At 33.8% G+C, this 18,204-nt stretch overlaps 1 protein-coding gene across 1 annotated transcript; it reads right to left on the minus strand.

The window, feature by feature from the left end:
• Positions 1-5,048: 5,048 nt before the first annotated feature.
• Positions 5,049-8,918, minus strand: LOC108733616. The gene is made up of 4 exons (XM_018464858.1): positions 8,542-8,918; positions 7,187-7,383; positions 6,097-6,521; positions 5,049-6,034 (listed from the first exon to the last, which is right to left on the minus strand). The coding sequence occupies exons 1-4, from the start codon at positions 8,815-8,817 to the stop codon at positions 5,049-5,051; spliced, it is 1,884 nt and encodes a 627-aa protein (XP_018320360.1). The 5' UTR covers positions 8,818-8,918.
• Between the last annotated feature and the right edge of the window lie 9,286 nt (positions 8,919-18,204).

Here is an 18,204-nt window from a genome sequence, read left to right on the forward strand (position 1 = left end):
CCAGTAAGTAATATTTATATTATTACTTGTTTGTATAATGATTTATTAAGCATTTTAGCAGGTGAAATAGCGGCCCCAATGACGAAGAAAAAATACAGAGTCCTTGAATGTTGCTGTTACGGTCCACCCTGTAGAATAATATTAATTTCTAATCCTTACATTTTTATTATATAGCTTATCTAACCCAAAGTTATTATTTAGACAAATATAATATATCGTGTTACCTTATTAACCAAATCATGTCGTTTTAGTAAAATGCCTTCTGACAAGTATAATGTTTCATAGAGAAAAATAAATATAAACGTTGACCTCTTGACCTCTTCAAGTCAGTATAGGTCATTAGCCATTATTTAGACAAATGTAATATAACGAGTGTGTTCCGAAATATAACCCACCATACTGGCCAATGGTGATGACGTCATGAATCTACGCCATACTGTTGATCCGTTTCGAAATATACGGCTAGTGCGTTGACGTCAAATTGACGCCATATTGAGAATAGTATTTGTGCTCGTTTACAACAATTTTGCTCCCAAAGTTATTAACGTTACTTATAATAAAAGATTCCTCAAAGTTTGGTGAACACACGCCATTTGATAAACTACTACGTCACACTTGTCTTACCAGTACAACATGGTAGCACACCAATATAATATGGCGTCGATTCCTGACATCATCAGCACGGGCCAGTGTGCTGGGTTATATGTCATAACACACCCAGCTTATTATTTTATTGAACCCAATGTCATTATTTTAAACGGGTATGACAAGTAATCAATTTAATGAATTAAAGCTTTCTGACAGCTGTAATATTTCATGGAGATAAAAAAATATAAAGTTTGAGCTTTGATTTTTTCAGGTTAGTATGATAGTAGGACAGGCTGTAAATACACTTTATTACCCTATTCAGTTTAGCTTACACAAACCTTCTAAGAAGTGAGAAAAGTACTTAAAAAAAGGGTATCTTCAGTAAAAGATGTTTTACTTTTGGAAATTCCTAGAACTCACTCTAAGTCAATCCTTTAAAGAGAAAAAAACAGAGAGAACATCGAATACTACCACTTAAATCGTTTCAACTAATATATTATAAGTTAGTCAATAAGCGGTTGATTAATGTGTATCGTCTTTGTAAATAAAGTAAAATTAAGAACTTATATTCGCGGAGGATTGATTTTGACTTCTAAGTCTTAACTCACTTCGCAAGGACCCTAATTAAAAATCCTCGTACATAAAATATATATTTAGGGCACAACATATCTATGGCTAGATCAGATTCTGTTACGAGTCTCACAACATCAGGTTCGACTGGAATCTCACTACATAAGAGATGTACCTTTTGCAACCTGCCTGCATTAAGTTGTATTTTACCAGTCTATTTTTCGAAGTACAATATATTACATAAACCAGCGAGTTAGTATATTCTTTTCAAGCATCCTTCCAACTTAAACTTCAACTTCAGTCAAGAAGGATTGCAACATTGCAATACTCTTTAAACTGTCAACATAAAAAGCGTTTTCCTCCAGGACTACATGATACGTGATTACAACTGGGTAGAAATTTTACTAATTTTAAGTAAATATAAACTGCTGTATCGCTATCTGCAAAAAATTCTACTGTTAGAAATATGAATCATGTCGTCCTGGAATTTGTAAACGGCGTCCGCCAGTTTTTTGCATCGTCCCTATGATAACGGCTGCCTAGATAACTTGACCACTGGTGATAATTGTCAAAAGACAGTAGTTAAGGCTCATATTCGTTACTTGAATAATAGTTAGATTGACACTTTTATTATATTACTACATTGCCTCCTACCTTTCTATGTATATATCTCGTGATGCCTACAGAACTATTTCATGTATGTCTGCTTCGGAAAACACTTAACCGCACATCAACACTTTTATGTCCATTAATATGTGAGTATTTTGTTGAAAGTATCACTTAATAGTGTTAATTGTAACTAATTCATAATCATCACCTACCGCGCGAACACATTTGTCCAGCAAAACACCACGAAACGACGACGAAATAGAATAAGCTTTAAGTTTGTGATGTTTATCTTAGATAATATCAAGCCATCGCAAAACCGCGCATGCACAATAAAAAAGCACATTCCAATTTCAGATAAACAACGTTATAAGCATCGACGCGACGTTTAAGAAATGCTGGAAATTACACGATTTTAATGGCAGCTTTCGTAAAGATATTCCTCTGTTTATTTCTTCGATTGTAAATTATATAATACTTAAATTAACAACTGAAAATCAAGCCGAAGTGGTTTTCGATGTTGTAACAAGAAGGATTTAAAACAAAAATATTCTGTATCTACAATCGTAGAAGTGCTATTGATGAGCCAAGCAAAACCAAAACCAATATCAATTTTGGTATTGGTCTTGGTCTTGCTCAAATACATCTAATCTTGGTGTTGGTCGTAATCTTGCTAATATAGTCCCGGTTTTAATCTTAGTCTTTCTGATATGCCCTCGCTCTTGGTCTTTGTCATTTGATCCGATAGGTTTCTTTTAGTAATTTTTCTATTTACCAACACAATAATTACAAATACTAAAAATGTTTTTGTATATATTAAAGCTGGTTCAGATAGTTTAACTAATAATGAACCAATAATTCCTCGTTTAGATCTGTTACAATAAAAGTGACCAGAGAGGTGAAATATTATTTATTTAATTTGAAATCTTAAACCGTCGTTTCGCGTTTTTGGTCGAAACTTCAAGGCTATAAAATTTATGAACAAGATGTTAGTCTTTATCTAATTATTAAGATTATAGTACTTACTAGATTACTAATCTCAAAAATGAGATACAAACTAACATGTTCATAAATTTTATAAAGCCTTCGACCAAAAAGGCGAAACGTGTGTTTAAGATTGCAAATTAAATGAATAACTTTCCACGCCTCTAGTCGCTTTCATTTAAAAACAGTTCTAATTCAACATTGGGGAAGATAACACAAAAGTTCGTTTAGTCTTGCGTATTTGGTGTTGGTCTTACGGTCTTTGCTTTAGTCTTGGTATTGTTCGTTAGACCTTAAATTTTAGTCTTGATCTTGTTCGTTTGGTCTTGGTCTCGTATATAGACAATCTTGGTCATTTTCGCAAGACTAAGACAAATCAATATTTCTTATCACTAAGGTATGCCGTTTATTAGCCCACTAATCTCATTAATTTCTGTCTTTATATTTGTTAGTTGACTTAAAAAGGGTTGGATTTAAAACTTAAAAAGAAGAAAATAAAAGTAGTGTATGTTGCCACTTTTTTCGACCATTTTCATTTAATAAAAATAAATTGTCACTCTGTCGTCATCATAAGGTCGTCAATCCTAAGACTGGTTGGATACACACCTCCACTCTTTCCTATCCTGAGCTAATCTTCGCATTTCCCTAAAACTATAATAACCCACATCCTTAACTATATGCGAATAGTAATCTAATCTAGGCCTACCTCTACTCCTCTTAACTCCTTTTTCTGCCTCTAATATGTCTCTGACTAGNATTTTCATTTCGGTAATGTATTAGTTCTGTTTAATTGTTTTTCATTTAATTTTACTTTATACTATGTCCACAAATTGTGCACTTCAGCTGAACGAAACGGTGTTTTTTATTTATACAATATATCAGGCAACGAACAAATTATATACAATTCTTTTATCACCGGTGTTTTCTTGTAGCTAATGTCAACACTCATCGTCAGCTGGAGAAATAAATTCCCACAAGTATCAATATTTGTAAAGTTTAAAGTTAATATTGCTCATCATCATAAGGTCATCAGTTGGACATGTACCTCCACTTTTTCCTATCCTGAGCTAATTTTCGTATTTCCCTAAAACTAGAACAACCCGCATCCTTAACTATTTGCGAACAGTAATCTAACCTATGCCTGAGAAGGTGTCCTACCAACCTATCTCGCCAATGTTTTATTGACTTCCATAGAGTCCTCTGTTCTCCTATTCTTTCTAATACCTCTTTATTTCTAACCTTTTCTACCCACGATATCCTCATCATTCGCCTATAACACCACATTTCGAACGCTTCTAACCTTTTCTTTTCCGCCGCGCCCACTGTCCATGTTTCGCACCCGTACAACGCCGCGCTCCAAACATACACCTTTAACAACCTTTTCCGAATTTTTAAATTAACCGTTCGCGACCATGGAAGTGCCTTATTTTTATTAAAAGCGACTCGACCCTGTGCTATCCTCTGCTTTATATCTCCTTCCGTCCAGACTTATCTGACTTCCTAGATACCCAAAATACGCCACATCTTCTAATTTTTCGTATCCTATCTTCATATTCGCTCTTTTCCTACTTTTTCTTCCCTTGCATACCAGTACTATTGTTTTACTTTCATTTATTTTCATACAATACAGTGTTTGTCAATACCGCTTCCATTTTATCTAAATCTATCTCTAACTTTTCCTTGCTGGATACTAATACTGCTACTTATATCATTTGCAAATCTAAAAGCATACTAATCTTTTGCCTCTGTATATCTATCCTTACAGTTACATTGTCTTTAATGATGTTGATCGCATCTTCGATGTATAGATTAAAAAGTAGCGGTGACATTGTGCATCCCTGTCTGACCGCCTTCCTAATATTTACTTCTCTACGTTGCAGCTCCAGGTCTATGACTGATGCCTGTTGCTCTTTATACAAATTAAGTATCAGTCTTCTATCTCTACAACTCATCCCTACATTTTTAAGTATATTTAACATCTTGTCCCATTTAATATTGTCAAAAGATTTTTGTAAATCTACAAGTCCTATATATGCACTCTTTCCTTTTTCTATCGTTTTGTCTATTGTTACCCATAAAGCTAAAATGATCTCCCGCGTTCCTCTATTTCTTTTAATCCCAAATTTATCTTCCCCTAATAGTTCTTCCGCCCTTTTTCCATCCACCTCTGCACGATTCTAGTTCAAATTTTTGACGCATGGGAACTTAAGCTAATTGTTCTAAATGTCTCGCACCTATCTGCGCCTCTTTGTTCTTAATAAAATACTGGTCAGATAATGTATAATATATTTGTATAAAAATCAACATTGATCATTAACTGATTTTTCATTTAAAATATTAGTTTTACAAAGCTTCTTTAAATAATCTTGTGTGTACCCATCGTTGACATATTTGGGAAGCAATTTATTTCTTTTTCTGAGTTTTATTGGTTCATCTTGATTCAAGTGTTCAAGAAAATCTTGTGGGGATGCCATGTTCAATTCAACTGACAATGGTTGCTTATGCGTAAGTGTTTCTGTCTTACTTATTGTCTCTTCCGGTTTTGGATAACCAGATGATGTGGTGTAACATTTACCCTCGAATCCTAAATATATTATTCCGTCAACGGGTTGAATTATTTTACTACAACATGCTGAATGCATGACGGATGAATGATAAAGTTCAAGTTCAGCGCTTTCACTGTCGGATGTCAATTGTGAGCCATCCCTTTCGTAATTGGTTGTATAAATTTCTGACTCATCTATAAGCATTTCTTTATCTGAATTGCCTTTCTTTTCGACTTCACATTCAATATCCCTAACGAACTGATGAACGAAAGTGGACATCGTATATGAAAAAACCGAAGATCCTGAAAAATAGTGTGAAGATGTTGCTGAAGGGGTTAACCTCGATCTTTTATCTTCTTCTACATCCGTATGTAAAATTTTAAACATCGTGCCGGCTTTTTGAATTAAATTTTCCCTTTTAGCTGTAATTTTGTCCTCATTTGGATTTGTTAAAGGCTTTTTAACAGTTGTTACTTCTTCGTTACAAATTTGTTGCTCCGTTTGTTTCTGTATGGGTCTTCTACGTTCCAGAATACCGTTTATTTTCCTCACTTCTTTCTTTTCTTCCATTTTAGGACTTTTGCTTTCACTGTCTTCTATTTCTGTTGATTCTTGAGGAAAACTTTCAACTGTTTCTTTGACTTTATCAGTTTTGTTTGAGACTTCCGCTCCATGTAGTCTATTTCTTTGAAGTGCCCCATCTTGACTCATCCATATTGATTCATTCGCTGTCTTTTGGACTACAAAATAGCATTATCTGAAGAACTTCCTATTCAGAAAAGAAAATAGTCGGAATTTTTACCATTAGAGTCTAGTAGTTGTAATAAATGTCCAGAAGAAGGTAATGGACATCTATTCCTTTGCTGCATTTTGGCTCTTTGTATATCGCTGTCGGTAATGTCTAGTACCTTAATCGTTCTCTGCACGTAATTTACAATTTTGGGGTCTTCATCTGAAGGTGCAAATACCTCACTGCTCACGTTGCCCTCTACATAGCCGTCGTTCGAAATTCTTACCAAAAGTGAGTCTAAAGATCTTGATTCTATTGTACTCGTCTCTGATCTGACACGGTTATTAAAATTTTCATTCTTGTTATCAATTAGAGGATCCGCATTGATAGAACGAGCCATTCTTCTACGAATAACCAGTTCGTCTGGTATGTTATTTGTTTTGTCCAAATTTTTTTCCAAACCTCCAAAGGTCAATGATTTTAGGTCTCGATAGTAACTAAAAGAAAAATAAGTGTAATTAGGACATGTGTCTTTTCTGAATCAGATAAGCAGCATGGTTGTCTGGAAATCATCGAATAATAAAAGATTTGCATAGCATGGAAGAGAAAAAATCTGGACTAAAGGGTTTTCTAATTTTGTTTCAAATCCAAAAATGACTTTTCAACTCGTAACTTTATTTTCTATTTACGCAATGCAGGTACTTTTTGGCTAATTTTCTCTACGTTGGTTAGAGAGCTAAGAGCCAAGGACCTTCTTGGGCAAGATGGTAAAAAATGCCCAATGCCCTTAGCTCTTTCGGAAATCGATTGTAACCATGCTGTAGGTAAGTAATAATAAAAAAAGCTTTTTCCCAAATTTTAGACGTCTAGGCCGTCACATGACCTCTCACGATCATATTTTATAATTTTCCCTTATTTGAGCATATATCAGTCATTTTTGAAGAGTTTTGAAAATCAAAAATTAAAGGTAATTGAAGCATGAATCCGTTAACTTTTTTTAAATTTTAGGCGCCAAATTCAAATTGTTATAAACGTTTGAAAATTTCAAATGATAAAAAAAAGAATTAATAACCTAACCTACTTAATCACAAACAAAAAATAAAAAAGTTAAAGCCATTACAAATAGTCAAACCATCATAATGGTAATGATAGATACATTTACCTTAAGACAATTATCCAGGCGTACATAGAAGGAGCGTTATCTATTATCTGAGCAAAAAAGAAGTCGATGCAAGCAGGTCTCCATGCTCCGTATACAAAGCAAGCATACATGCCAGCCGTAAATGCAAAGAAGCCCATCCCTAAAGACTTTACTGCACCCACAGTCAACCAGGGTAGAAGAAGATTTGGCCGTTCTTCCTAAATAATTCTTATTTCAAACAATAAACAATTCGAAGATGGGAAATGGTCTAAACGTTTTAAATCAGAAATGAAAGTATTTGTTTAATTGCAATTTCATTGTGAGAGAAAAAGAACATATTTAATATTACATGCGTGGTTATTAAAAGGTACTTTCGCTACTATCAACTCTGTTAAGTGGTTTTAATAGTAGTGTTGATTTCAAAGACCCTACGTATCGTTCAGCAGAACGGACAAAAATTGCATTTCACTTTTGGTATTATCGATTTTACGGACGACGTTATTAAATTTGAACAAATAATACATTAATAATGTGAACATCATCATCATATCATCAGTCTGATCAGGATATGCACCTCCACTTTTTCTTATCCTGGGCTAATCTTCTCATTTCCCCAACACTAGAACAACCCACATCCCTATTTGCGAACAGTAATCTACTGTAGGTCTATCTCTACTCCTCTTTCTGTCTCTAATATATCTCTGACTAGACCTTCATGCCTGAGAAGGTATCCTACCAACCTATTCCGTCTATTTCTTATTGACTTCCATAGAGTTCTCTGTTCTCCTATTCTTTCTAATACCTCTTCATTTCTAACATTCTCTATCCTCATCATTCGCCTGTAACACCACATTTCGCTTCTAGCCTTTTCTTTTCCGCCTCGCCCATTGTCCATGTTTCGCACCCGTACTCCAAACATACACCTTTAACAATCTTTTTCGAAATTCCAAATTAATCGTTCGCGAACACAAAAATTACTTCTTTTTATTGAAAGTGACTTGACCCTGCGCTATCCTCTGCTTTATATCCCTACTACTCGTTCCGTCCTGACGTATCTCACTTCCTAATGGATACCTAAAATCAGCCACTTCTTCTAATTCTTCGTCTCCTACCTTTATATTCGCTCTTTCCCTCTTTTTGTTCCCTTGAATACCAGTATTTTTGTTAATTTTATTTATTTTCATACTATACTATACAAGAAGCATCGATGGTTTAGTGATAAAATGTTCGCTTGCCATATGGGCGGCTAGGTTTCTGTTCCTAGTTGATGTAATTCAGTATCTTCTTTTTTCCTCAATTTATGTTACATTAATTAATACAGTGACAAAATTGGTCAAATTTCGATTAATTGTATTATTATTCAATTATGCACTTACAAAAACTGCAGGCCATAACATGACAATGTAAAAGGCTAAATAGAGATGAACCGAAAACGTCCGAACTAAAACAATTCCACTCAAAAGGTACTTGATAAACATTTGGGAATTTTGTGAGAACTTATCTGGGTCGAGGGATACCGACCAAACTTTCCCTAAGTTGGTATTCAAGTCCAAAATCGAAGCATCGAAAATAGTACAACAGATTCCAACAAGAGTTACAATCAGAACTTCAGTGGCTTTTGTTAGGCCAAAAAGATGACCAATGGTGTTCATGTTTGATTTGATATGAATATATGAGGGAATTAATTGCACATTTATTGTTAATCTAACTATGAATTTTTCAAGGACCAAAAGTAAACGTCATTGTAGTTAATTTGACAGCCACAATAGAAATATATCCGTTACAAACTACTAAAAAACAATAAAAACGAATGCGTTTTAAAAAATATTTGATGATTTTATATTGATGGATATGAAATAATTATTCTTTTGGGTCAGTTCCGAATACAATGAAATAGACGTCATTGAAGATCGTTCAAACGTAATCTTTCTCGATAGCTTTGTATGCAATTTATATTTATAGGGTAAAACTTCCATATCCCGGCTTTTTCGAAAATGTAACTTTTTCTTGTTGGGAATGGCTTAAAATGATTTAATCATAAACAAATTACATGAAATAATCGGGGAGAGGGTGTTTTGAGTATTTTTTATTGAAAATAAACTCTTTTATATTGCACTTAAAAGNCCATCTTAGATTTCAAATACAAACGTAGCAACAACATTTCATCCTTAAAGGTTGATTTTTAAAAATAGCCAAAACACGTGTTTGCTTAATTTCAACAATGAGTATTAAGAGCAACCTTCGAATAAATCCGACTTCAAATAAAATATACCCCATAAAAACATTACGGTCTCTTTTCATTTGATTAATTATATCAAAGGGCATAAATACAAAGTATCATTTAAATTTAACTACAAATAAAATATGTCCCGAACAAAAATTAGGTGTTTCACAAATTAAACGAGAGAGCATTAAGACCAAGTTTCAAGTAAATTTGACCGAAAACAAAAATCTTCCATACAATCTTTGCAAACCCCTTTCTGCTTCCTGCAGAGGTTGAATTTTTTAAAATGTTGAAATAGGTGTTTGATTTTCCAGATTTTCCCGTGTATTTTCCAAAAATTTTCTTTCACGCATTCCTTGTCCTGTCAATTAGGTACAAATACAACAAAAAATAAATCAGTCAAATCGGTTGAGCTGTGCTCAAGTGATGCTCCGTCATACACTTGGCAATTCTCTATAATTGACAGCTAGGAACAGTTTGAATTTGGTACAGGAACATTAAAAAAGAAAAGAAATATCGAAGTTGGTCGTACCGTTTTCGAGTTTTGAGCTTAGCAACACATTTAGCGATTCATTTTTATTTATGTAGATACTTATGTACTTAAAAAATATTTATTTCTCTTTAACTACAAACAAACTAATATTGTTCCAAGGACTATTTCTAATTTAAAATACAAATGCATAATTTGGTGAGTCTGTGGAACATACATTTTCAACCACATATATCTGAATATAACAAAGTACTCACTGAAAGCAATCAAAAAATTACTCAACCGTTTCTGACTTCGCCTTTACAGTTCACGTTGCATTCGTTTAAAAAGTGATATCTCCTCAACAGTCGTTCATACGATACAATTTATGTATATAAAATTGGGGAAGGGGGCACTGTTGCATACTTTAACCTAATCTAACTTAAGTTAGTTTGTGTTGTATTATGTTAAGTTGAGTAGGTTAGATGTAGAAGCAACTATAGAGGCGAAATCAGAAACGACTGAGTAGTGACTGTTATCTATGATAAGTGAAATTTTTATAGATTAAATGTCTTTATGAAGAAATTTGTTTAAAACACATTCCCCTTGTTTTTTTGTCTGAGATTCTTATAAATAGACCTTTTGCAACTAAAAGCAGTACTGTAGGAGTTTAACCGTTAACGGTAACTGCCAAAATGAACTGTTAGTAACTGTAAACGGCAATCTAAAAATGTTTATTTTCAATAAAAAATATTTAAAACACCATCCCCCAGATCATTTCATGTGTTTTTCATAATCGATTCATTTCAAGAAAAAGTTACATTTTGGGAAAAACCGTGATAAAGAAGTTTTAGGTACCATTTATAGATAGATAACACTATTCACACATTTCTATATGGTTGCGTGTGAACCAATTAGTCATCGACATGCGGCACGTGTTCCTTTTCATACTTCTGTGGCGAATGAAGGCTATTGTTTCTTTTTGTGATATTTTTTTTCTAAATTTATTTCTTTTACAATGTTAAATATTTTTTCAATGTAGATTTCAACTTCTTATCTCTTGCATGCCTTTGTTTCTTTTCTACTGTATTCTATTGTCCTTAATCACCTTTACCTAGAAATCTAACTTCAACCGTTCCTGCATGCACCTCTTACTAATAACTGGTTTCTCCCTTGATTACCTAACCTCAAATTCTATGCTGTTCAACCTCTTCAATTCTACGTATTTCTTCATGGGGTGTCCTTTGAAGATTTCCCCTCCTCGAGAATAATCTCAAAAGAAAAAAGTATTGATTAGCTCTGTTCTCTCTACCAGTAAACCCGCCACAAGGCTTCAAGTTATCTCCCATACTTATTAACCTGTTTTGCGCGAACATGCCCTCCCACACTTCCATTCTGACTGCTCGAACGTTGACAACATTGCCCTCATAAACTCTTCCAAAACCATTCTACAAAACACAACGAGAATTAATAAGTTTCTGCCCCTGCTCCTAAACTGGTACCGAAAATGGAAACTTTCCATTAACGAGACCAAATCGGAAGCAATTTTCTTCTCACGTAGACTCTGGAAACCTCCCTCCATCATCGTATATAACCGCCCCATCAAATAAGACCATGGGTGCATTCATCGCACTCAGACCTTTCTTCCGAAGTAACACCATCTCCCAAAAAACAAAAATCCGTGCTTTTAACGCAATCATTAGGAGTTTGTTCTTACGCCATCCCCATTTGGGACTGCACCCATCCCCGACGCTTTCAAATTCTCGAAGGCACTTACGTGCGGATTCTTCGCTCAGCACTCAATTACCCAAGGTTCATCAGAAATACCCAAATTCTAAAAGAAACTGGTCTATTTTCTCTCCCCTAGGTTGCAACCAAATTCGCAGCACATCTTAAGCCCTCATTGTCAGGTTACACAAACCCGTCTATCTTGACACTTTCCTACTTTGCCCCTAAACCAAACGACCGTTTCAGAAGGCCCTGGTAATTTCTTTACTGAGCTGTTTATTTTTGCTCATTTCTAGTTACGCTTTTTAGCGCGAGCGAGTGTCCACCCTACTTTTGTGAATGGACACCCACACCAATCGCCCCAAACAATCCCCTCCCCTCGTTTATCTCCGCCTCCCTAATCTTTCCAACAATCCTCCCTTGGAAGTCACAACTTTCGGGTTGACACCCCTACTCGAGGAGGGGTTTTAGTCGGTATGCGCTTAGGCGAATCCAACACTACCCCCCCAAGGGGTGTCTTTTGAAAATTTCCCCTCCTCAAGGATAAGCTAAACAAAAAAAACTATTGATTTAATTCGTTTTGTATTCTCTACGTTCGGCAGTCGTTTCTACATCTAGTAAATTTTCTTATCGTGTTCTATATTATTTGTTGTTATTTCTTTGTGTGACTTGTCTATTGTAGCATCAGAAATAAGCATTTGTAGTGTATAAAGGTTGTCTCATAGCATTAGATATTTACCTAAACGTTTTGTTTGTTTATTTATAAAAAAATTATGATCAAAACAATTATGATGGCAGAGTAATGGTACAAAGCTCTGTTTAATTCTTGAGATCATCATATGATTCCTGTATTTTATTTAGGATAAAACACCCTGTACATTATTTTGTTACATTAGTACTCACATGATTAGCAAATGTCTGGTTCAGCATTTTATCTAATTTATTAAATTTTAATTACTGTATTAATATAATTGATTTGATAAACATTTCTTTCCATGTTAAATACGACTTCTTTAGATATTTTTCTAGATTTTTAAGTAGTTTTACATATCGAAAAGTGGAAGGTTCATCTTATAAACTTTACCTTGTACTATTTTGTTCGCTAAAAGGTCAATTTATGCGTTAGAGGAAGGGTCAATGTAAGCATAGAAGGAAAGGTGAGTTCTTGAGTTTTCATAAGTCTCACATTTATCGACACTATTTTCTTTAAAAGTCGTGACAAGCTCACATGTACATGACAGGAAACCAACTATTCAGACAATTATTATGTCTGTAAATAGAAAAACTTTTGCTTAGAAGAATTATAAAAAAGATAGTAAGTAACATATTACATGAGCAATACCAAGACTTAACATGCAAGATGAAGACCTAAACTATATCAGTAAGGCCAAAACCAAGACCGAGACCAATACTAGAAGTATTCGAGTAAGACCAAAACCAATACCAAGACTATGACAGTCTTGCTTTGCTCATCACTAAATGTTTCTAGTCGCTAAAAACAAATTGTAAAACATTATTTAAGTAGATAAATAATAACGAAATTGCTTTTATTAGAAAACAGACATTTATAGAATCAGGAGATAAATCTAAACATTTTCTACCATATAACTATTAATAAAATATTGTAGCGAGCACGAACGTGTTTGTGTGCGATCGGGCATATGTGTATGTGAGCGGCTTATCGATTCGCCGACTAGCCGCGGGCGCCTTTCTTCATGTGCGCCGTATCTGTAAACGTGTGTGTCGTACCTGCGTTCCGAGAAAACAGTTAAACAGTTCGAAGAAAACAAAACTTTTTCAGACGGCTCGAGAATGTTCCCGAAAGGAAGCAAGGAAGTATTTAAAGGAAGAGACGATCGCCGAAGTAGAGTAGAAATAAATTGACCGTCGCAGAAGTGAATCAAGAAATAAATTGACAGTGATAGAAGTGAAATCAATAGAACAGTGAATAGTAACAGTACTGTAAATAAATAAAATAATTACCTAAGTTTAGTAATAATTTAATAGTGTTTTTAAGTTCAATAATAATTAGTGTAAATAAATAGTTTTCTTCTTAAAAGTTAATTTGTTAAACCCACGAACATTACAATATGTAAACAATTTAGCACCCTAGATCAAATGGATCTAAGTAAACAAAAATTACTTCGGTGAAATTCTTGTTAATATTAAGGATAAAGCAGAAAAAACAAAAAAGTCAGGTTTGTAAAAGATTGATTGTAGGGAATGCAAAGCGAACTACCATATAGGTATATTGAAATATATTTATTGAGCCGAAAAACAAATGTTCCAAAACCAAACATATTGAAGATATGTCACTGTTTGATGCGAATTTTGGGCTGGAAGCTTCGTTATACCAGACATCACACTTTTCCTTTTTCCAACTTCAATTAATAACTACTGAAGCTCTTAAGGAATCGAGTTTTAAGTTTAGGACATGTACCTAATATGTTTTTGTTAACCCTTATACTTGAGTTACTAGTACAATAATAGTTTTCAATTCAATCAGAGCGAAACAGTCAATTCCTAAAGTTACTAGAAAGATGATAGAGAAGTGACTTCTTAGATATAGATAGTGTAATCTATCTTCTTCGAACCTGAAGCGTCTTAACAGCGAACTAACGAACTAATTCGCAGAAGAATAATGAACTAAGTTGAGCGCTCTTTCTCATCATCATAAGGTTGTCAGTCTTTAATGATATTGATTGCGTCTTCTGAACTAAAATGCCCAAGTCTAATTTTCTGGCCGAGTACTCTCTCGTTTCGATGATAATAACTACTCTCTTTTCCCTAGATAATGTGATTTAAGACAATCAGATTTCTTTTTATGGGGTTATTTGAAATGAAAGGTCTACGTCAACGAGCCCGCAACCACGCGTGCATTGTAGGAGAACATTCGACGCTACATCAACGAAATTAATCCACATTTATGTAAAATGGTCATGGCAAATTTCGATAAAAGTGTCAGCAAAGCCATGGAGGTCATTTATTCTATGTGTAATTCCATACATAGTCCTGTCTCGTGTACTATTCTCATCATCGTAAGGTCCTAAGACTGGTTGCACATGCACCTCCACTTTTTTATCCTGAGCTAATCTTCGCATTTCCCTAAAACTAGAACAACCCATATCCTTAACTTTTGCGAACAGTAATCTAGGTCTACCTCTACTCCTCGTAACTACTGTTTCTGCCTCTAATATGTCTCTGACTAGACCTTCAAGCCTGAGAAGGTGTCGTAGCAACCTGTCTCGTCTATTTTTTACTGACTTCCATAGAGTCCTCTGTTCTCCTATTCTTGTTAATATGTCTTCATTTCTAACTTTCTCTATCCACGGTATCCTCATCATTCGACGGTAACACCACTTTTAAACGCTTCTGACCTTTTCTATCACGCCGCGCCCACTGTCCATGTTTCGCATCCGTACAATGTACTATACTATTCAATAAAAAAAATGTCTTTTATTTAATTCAAATCTTGCTTTAATTTTGGGACACCTTTTACATATAATCAATCCAAATGCTAGAAATTGGTTCTTCTGGAAAAAATATTTGAGATTAAAAATCCTTTAGAACTTTAGACAGTTTTTTTACATTCTCCTTATTAAGTATTCTTATGCAATAAGTTCAATTAATAAATAAGTATAATTAGTATACATAAATCCATCCTTAGATGTAATAAAGCTGATAAAAATATACAGTGCATGTATAAGCATGTGTTCTCATTCACATATTTCTTCTGAAGCTTTACGTCATAGTTATTCATTCTTATTAGTCCTTAATTATATGCACGTTTTACGTTTAACTACAGAACCTCTCAACCAGAGGTCGTTGATTTATAAACTGTTCGTGATGCAGACATTCTTCTCCAGTGAAGTAAGTTAAAACATTCGTCATATACGAACAACATTATTCTAAGAAGTGCACAACAGACCTTTCTATTTCATCGCCATGTATGTACATATGTGGCATATGGACGTGGAGAACTTCAAGAATACGAGTAGAAAAAACCTGTCCAAACTTTATGTTGTTACGAACTGAAACAATCTCTTATAGCGTATGTTTTGCTTTTCATTACTAAGTATTCATTTTTCTTCTTGTTTTTTTTTTTAACAGTTCCTGCAACCAATGCATACAAAATATTTTGCACAAAAGCAAACAAAGATAAGAATTGTTGCACGAAGTTCAAATAGGAAAAAATGTTATACAATGAGAATCCGTGATCTTCCAATAAAAATTAATAAAACCGCAATTAACTAAGTAATATTAATTATGGAAATATTAATCAATTTCATTTGAATTCCCAACGTCAAAATAATGGACGAGGTCGCTTCAAACTAATCAAATAACCTTCCAATTTTGATGGGTTGATTTATTATTGATTTATAAGATACATTAATTTAATTGATTTTATTTTTCGTTGTCATAAGAATATTTGTTAAAAAACCCAATAAGAAAAACATTTTTAGAGTGATTTTTCTTTAGACCACCAAGTCTATAATTCTACTAATTTAGAATTTTTAACAAAAAAGACCAAAAATAACTCAAAAAAAATTTTTTACTGTGTTAAAATAAGTTAGATTATTAAGGTACGATCAGGTTATCATTATCATCATTTTAAGGTCGTCAGTCCTAACATTCGCATTTCCCTAAAACTAGAGCATCCCACATCCTTAACTAATTATGAACGGTAATCTAATCTAGGTCTACCTCTACTCATACTAACTCCTGTTTCTGCCTCTACTATGTCTCTGACCAGACCTTCATGCCTGAGAATAAGGCGTCCTATTAACATATCTCGCCTATTTCTTATTGACTTCCATAGAGTCCTCTGTCCTCCTATTCTATCTAATACCCCTTCATTTCTAACCTTCTCTATCCTCGGTATCCTCATCATTCGCCGGTAACACCACATTTCGAAGGCTTCCTTTTCTTTTCCGCCGCGCCCATCGTCCATGTTTTACACCCCTACAGCATCATGCTCCAAACATACACTTTGAACAATCTTTTTCGAATTTCTAAATTATCCGTTCGCGAGCATAGAAGTGACTTCATATATTGAAGGTCATATTACTTTCTTTTTTAATATTCGATTTCTTAATTTTAAAAATTATATACGCTTTCAGCGTTTCGGTACAATGGTATAATAAAAAGTGGGTGACAAATCGATCACCAAACGTGATTGTCGGACAGGCGTAAAACTAAATTCATTTAATATTCTTAATTAAGTGAACAGACATATTATTAAATTATTCAGAAGACATCATTGAACTCAAATGTGCAAAACTATAATATACCGTCCATTTAAGAAATTAAGAAACAGAAGTTATTAGTGTGCGTTTCTTTCGATAATTCTAAACACAAAAATGTAAGGGGTAATTTCCATATTTTCAATATATTTTCAGTAGCTTCTGAAGTAGTAGATATTGATCTTTTTACCACGTGACATATCAATGAGCATATGTTAAATCAAATCCAATCGAGTATCTTGAATTAGCTTTAGAGTTCTTTATGAATAGTAATAAATTTCCTAATATTATTCTAATTGTAATAGTTTCTAATTTTAGTTGCATACTTTAATATATATGTATAAAGAGAACTGCTGCAAATAATTATATTTGTTTCTGCACACATTTCTAATCTTTATCGTTTTAACCTGTTTTAACTTATACTTTAATTATAACAATTTCACCTACATGCTTAACAGCATTCTAAATCACTCAAGGACCGACTATTACTTAAAAAATTACATTAAATCTAAATATGTATTTAGTTATTTGCCTGGTAAGAAATTTTTGTTTTGTCTAGAATTTTTCGTCGTCTCATTTAGCATGTTGTGGCGTTTTGTGCTGTTGATTACAGAAAGAGTATGTGTATACAAATTAACGTAACATGGAAATGAGACATTTTATTGTAATAATTTTCTTTATGTCGTATAAGCAAAATGCATAATTTGGTGAGTCTGTGGAACATACATTTTCAACCACATATATCTGAATATAACAAAGTACTCACTGAAAGCAATCAAAAACCAGCAGAATTCTCAAAATCTTTTGAACAAAGCAAATGTTATTTATTCAACGTTTATTTACTACTAGCTGAACCCAGCGCGCGTTGCTACGCCACCAACAAAAATAAATTTGAAGGAAAGACATTACACAAATATTCAATTCATTTTGAGTCATTTTATTGATTTAGTTCATTTCNCGGACGAAATGAAGACAGAAGAGAATGAAAGATTATCTGTGGAATATTACTGCCCCAGCATTTGCCTAAGTGATCCAAGGAAACCTCAGAAAAACTTGGAAAAAGACTAGCAGATGGACCCGGTATCGAACCGGCGTCCTCCCAAATGTTAAGCAATGGTCTAAGCCAGGGGTCGGAAACCTTTTGAGTCAGAAGAGTCGAAAATTACAATTTAGAAAATTTCAAAGTTTTTAAAGAGCCAATAGTAGCTACTCGCATTTAAATCATTTTTTTTGATAAAAACTAATCTTATTCATAAGAAAGAATATCTATTTATTCATAAGAAAAATATCTATTTATATACAACACTAACTTCTACTTCAATAACATACAATTGAGCAAACAAATTCAATGTTGTTGGCTTTGCATGGTTTTAAA

The sequence above is a fragment of the Agrilus planipennis genome, unplaced genomic scaffold (genome assembly GCF_000699045.2).
Source record: "Agrilus planipennis isolate EAB-ADULT unplaced genomic scaffold, Apla_2.0 scaffold67, whole genome shotgun sequence".
NCBI classification, from domain to species: Eukaryota; Metazoa; Arthropoda; class Insecta; order Coleoptera; family Buprestidae; genus Agrilus; species Agrilus planipennis.

Bases quoted from the DNA above. Each gene is read 5' to 3' on its own strand.
- LOC108733616 (XM_018464858.1), bottom strand. From the start codon at position 8,817: ATGAACACCATTGGTCATCTTTTTGGCCTAACAAAAGCCACTGAAGTT. The intron at 7,384-8,541 runs GTAAGTGCATAA...AGAATTATTTAG, and splicing joins TGTTATGGCCTGCAGTTTTT to GAAGAACGGCCAAATCTTCT. The intron at 6,522-7,186 runs GTAAATGTATCT...TTTTTCTTTTAG, and splicing joins GCCTGGATAATTGTCTTAAG to TTACTATCGAGACCTAAAAT.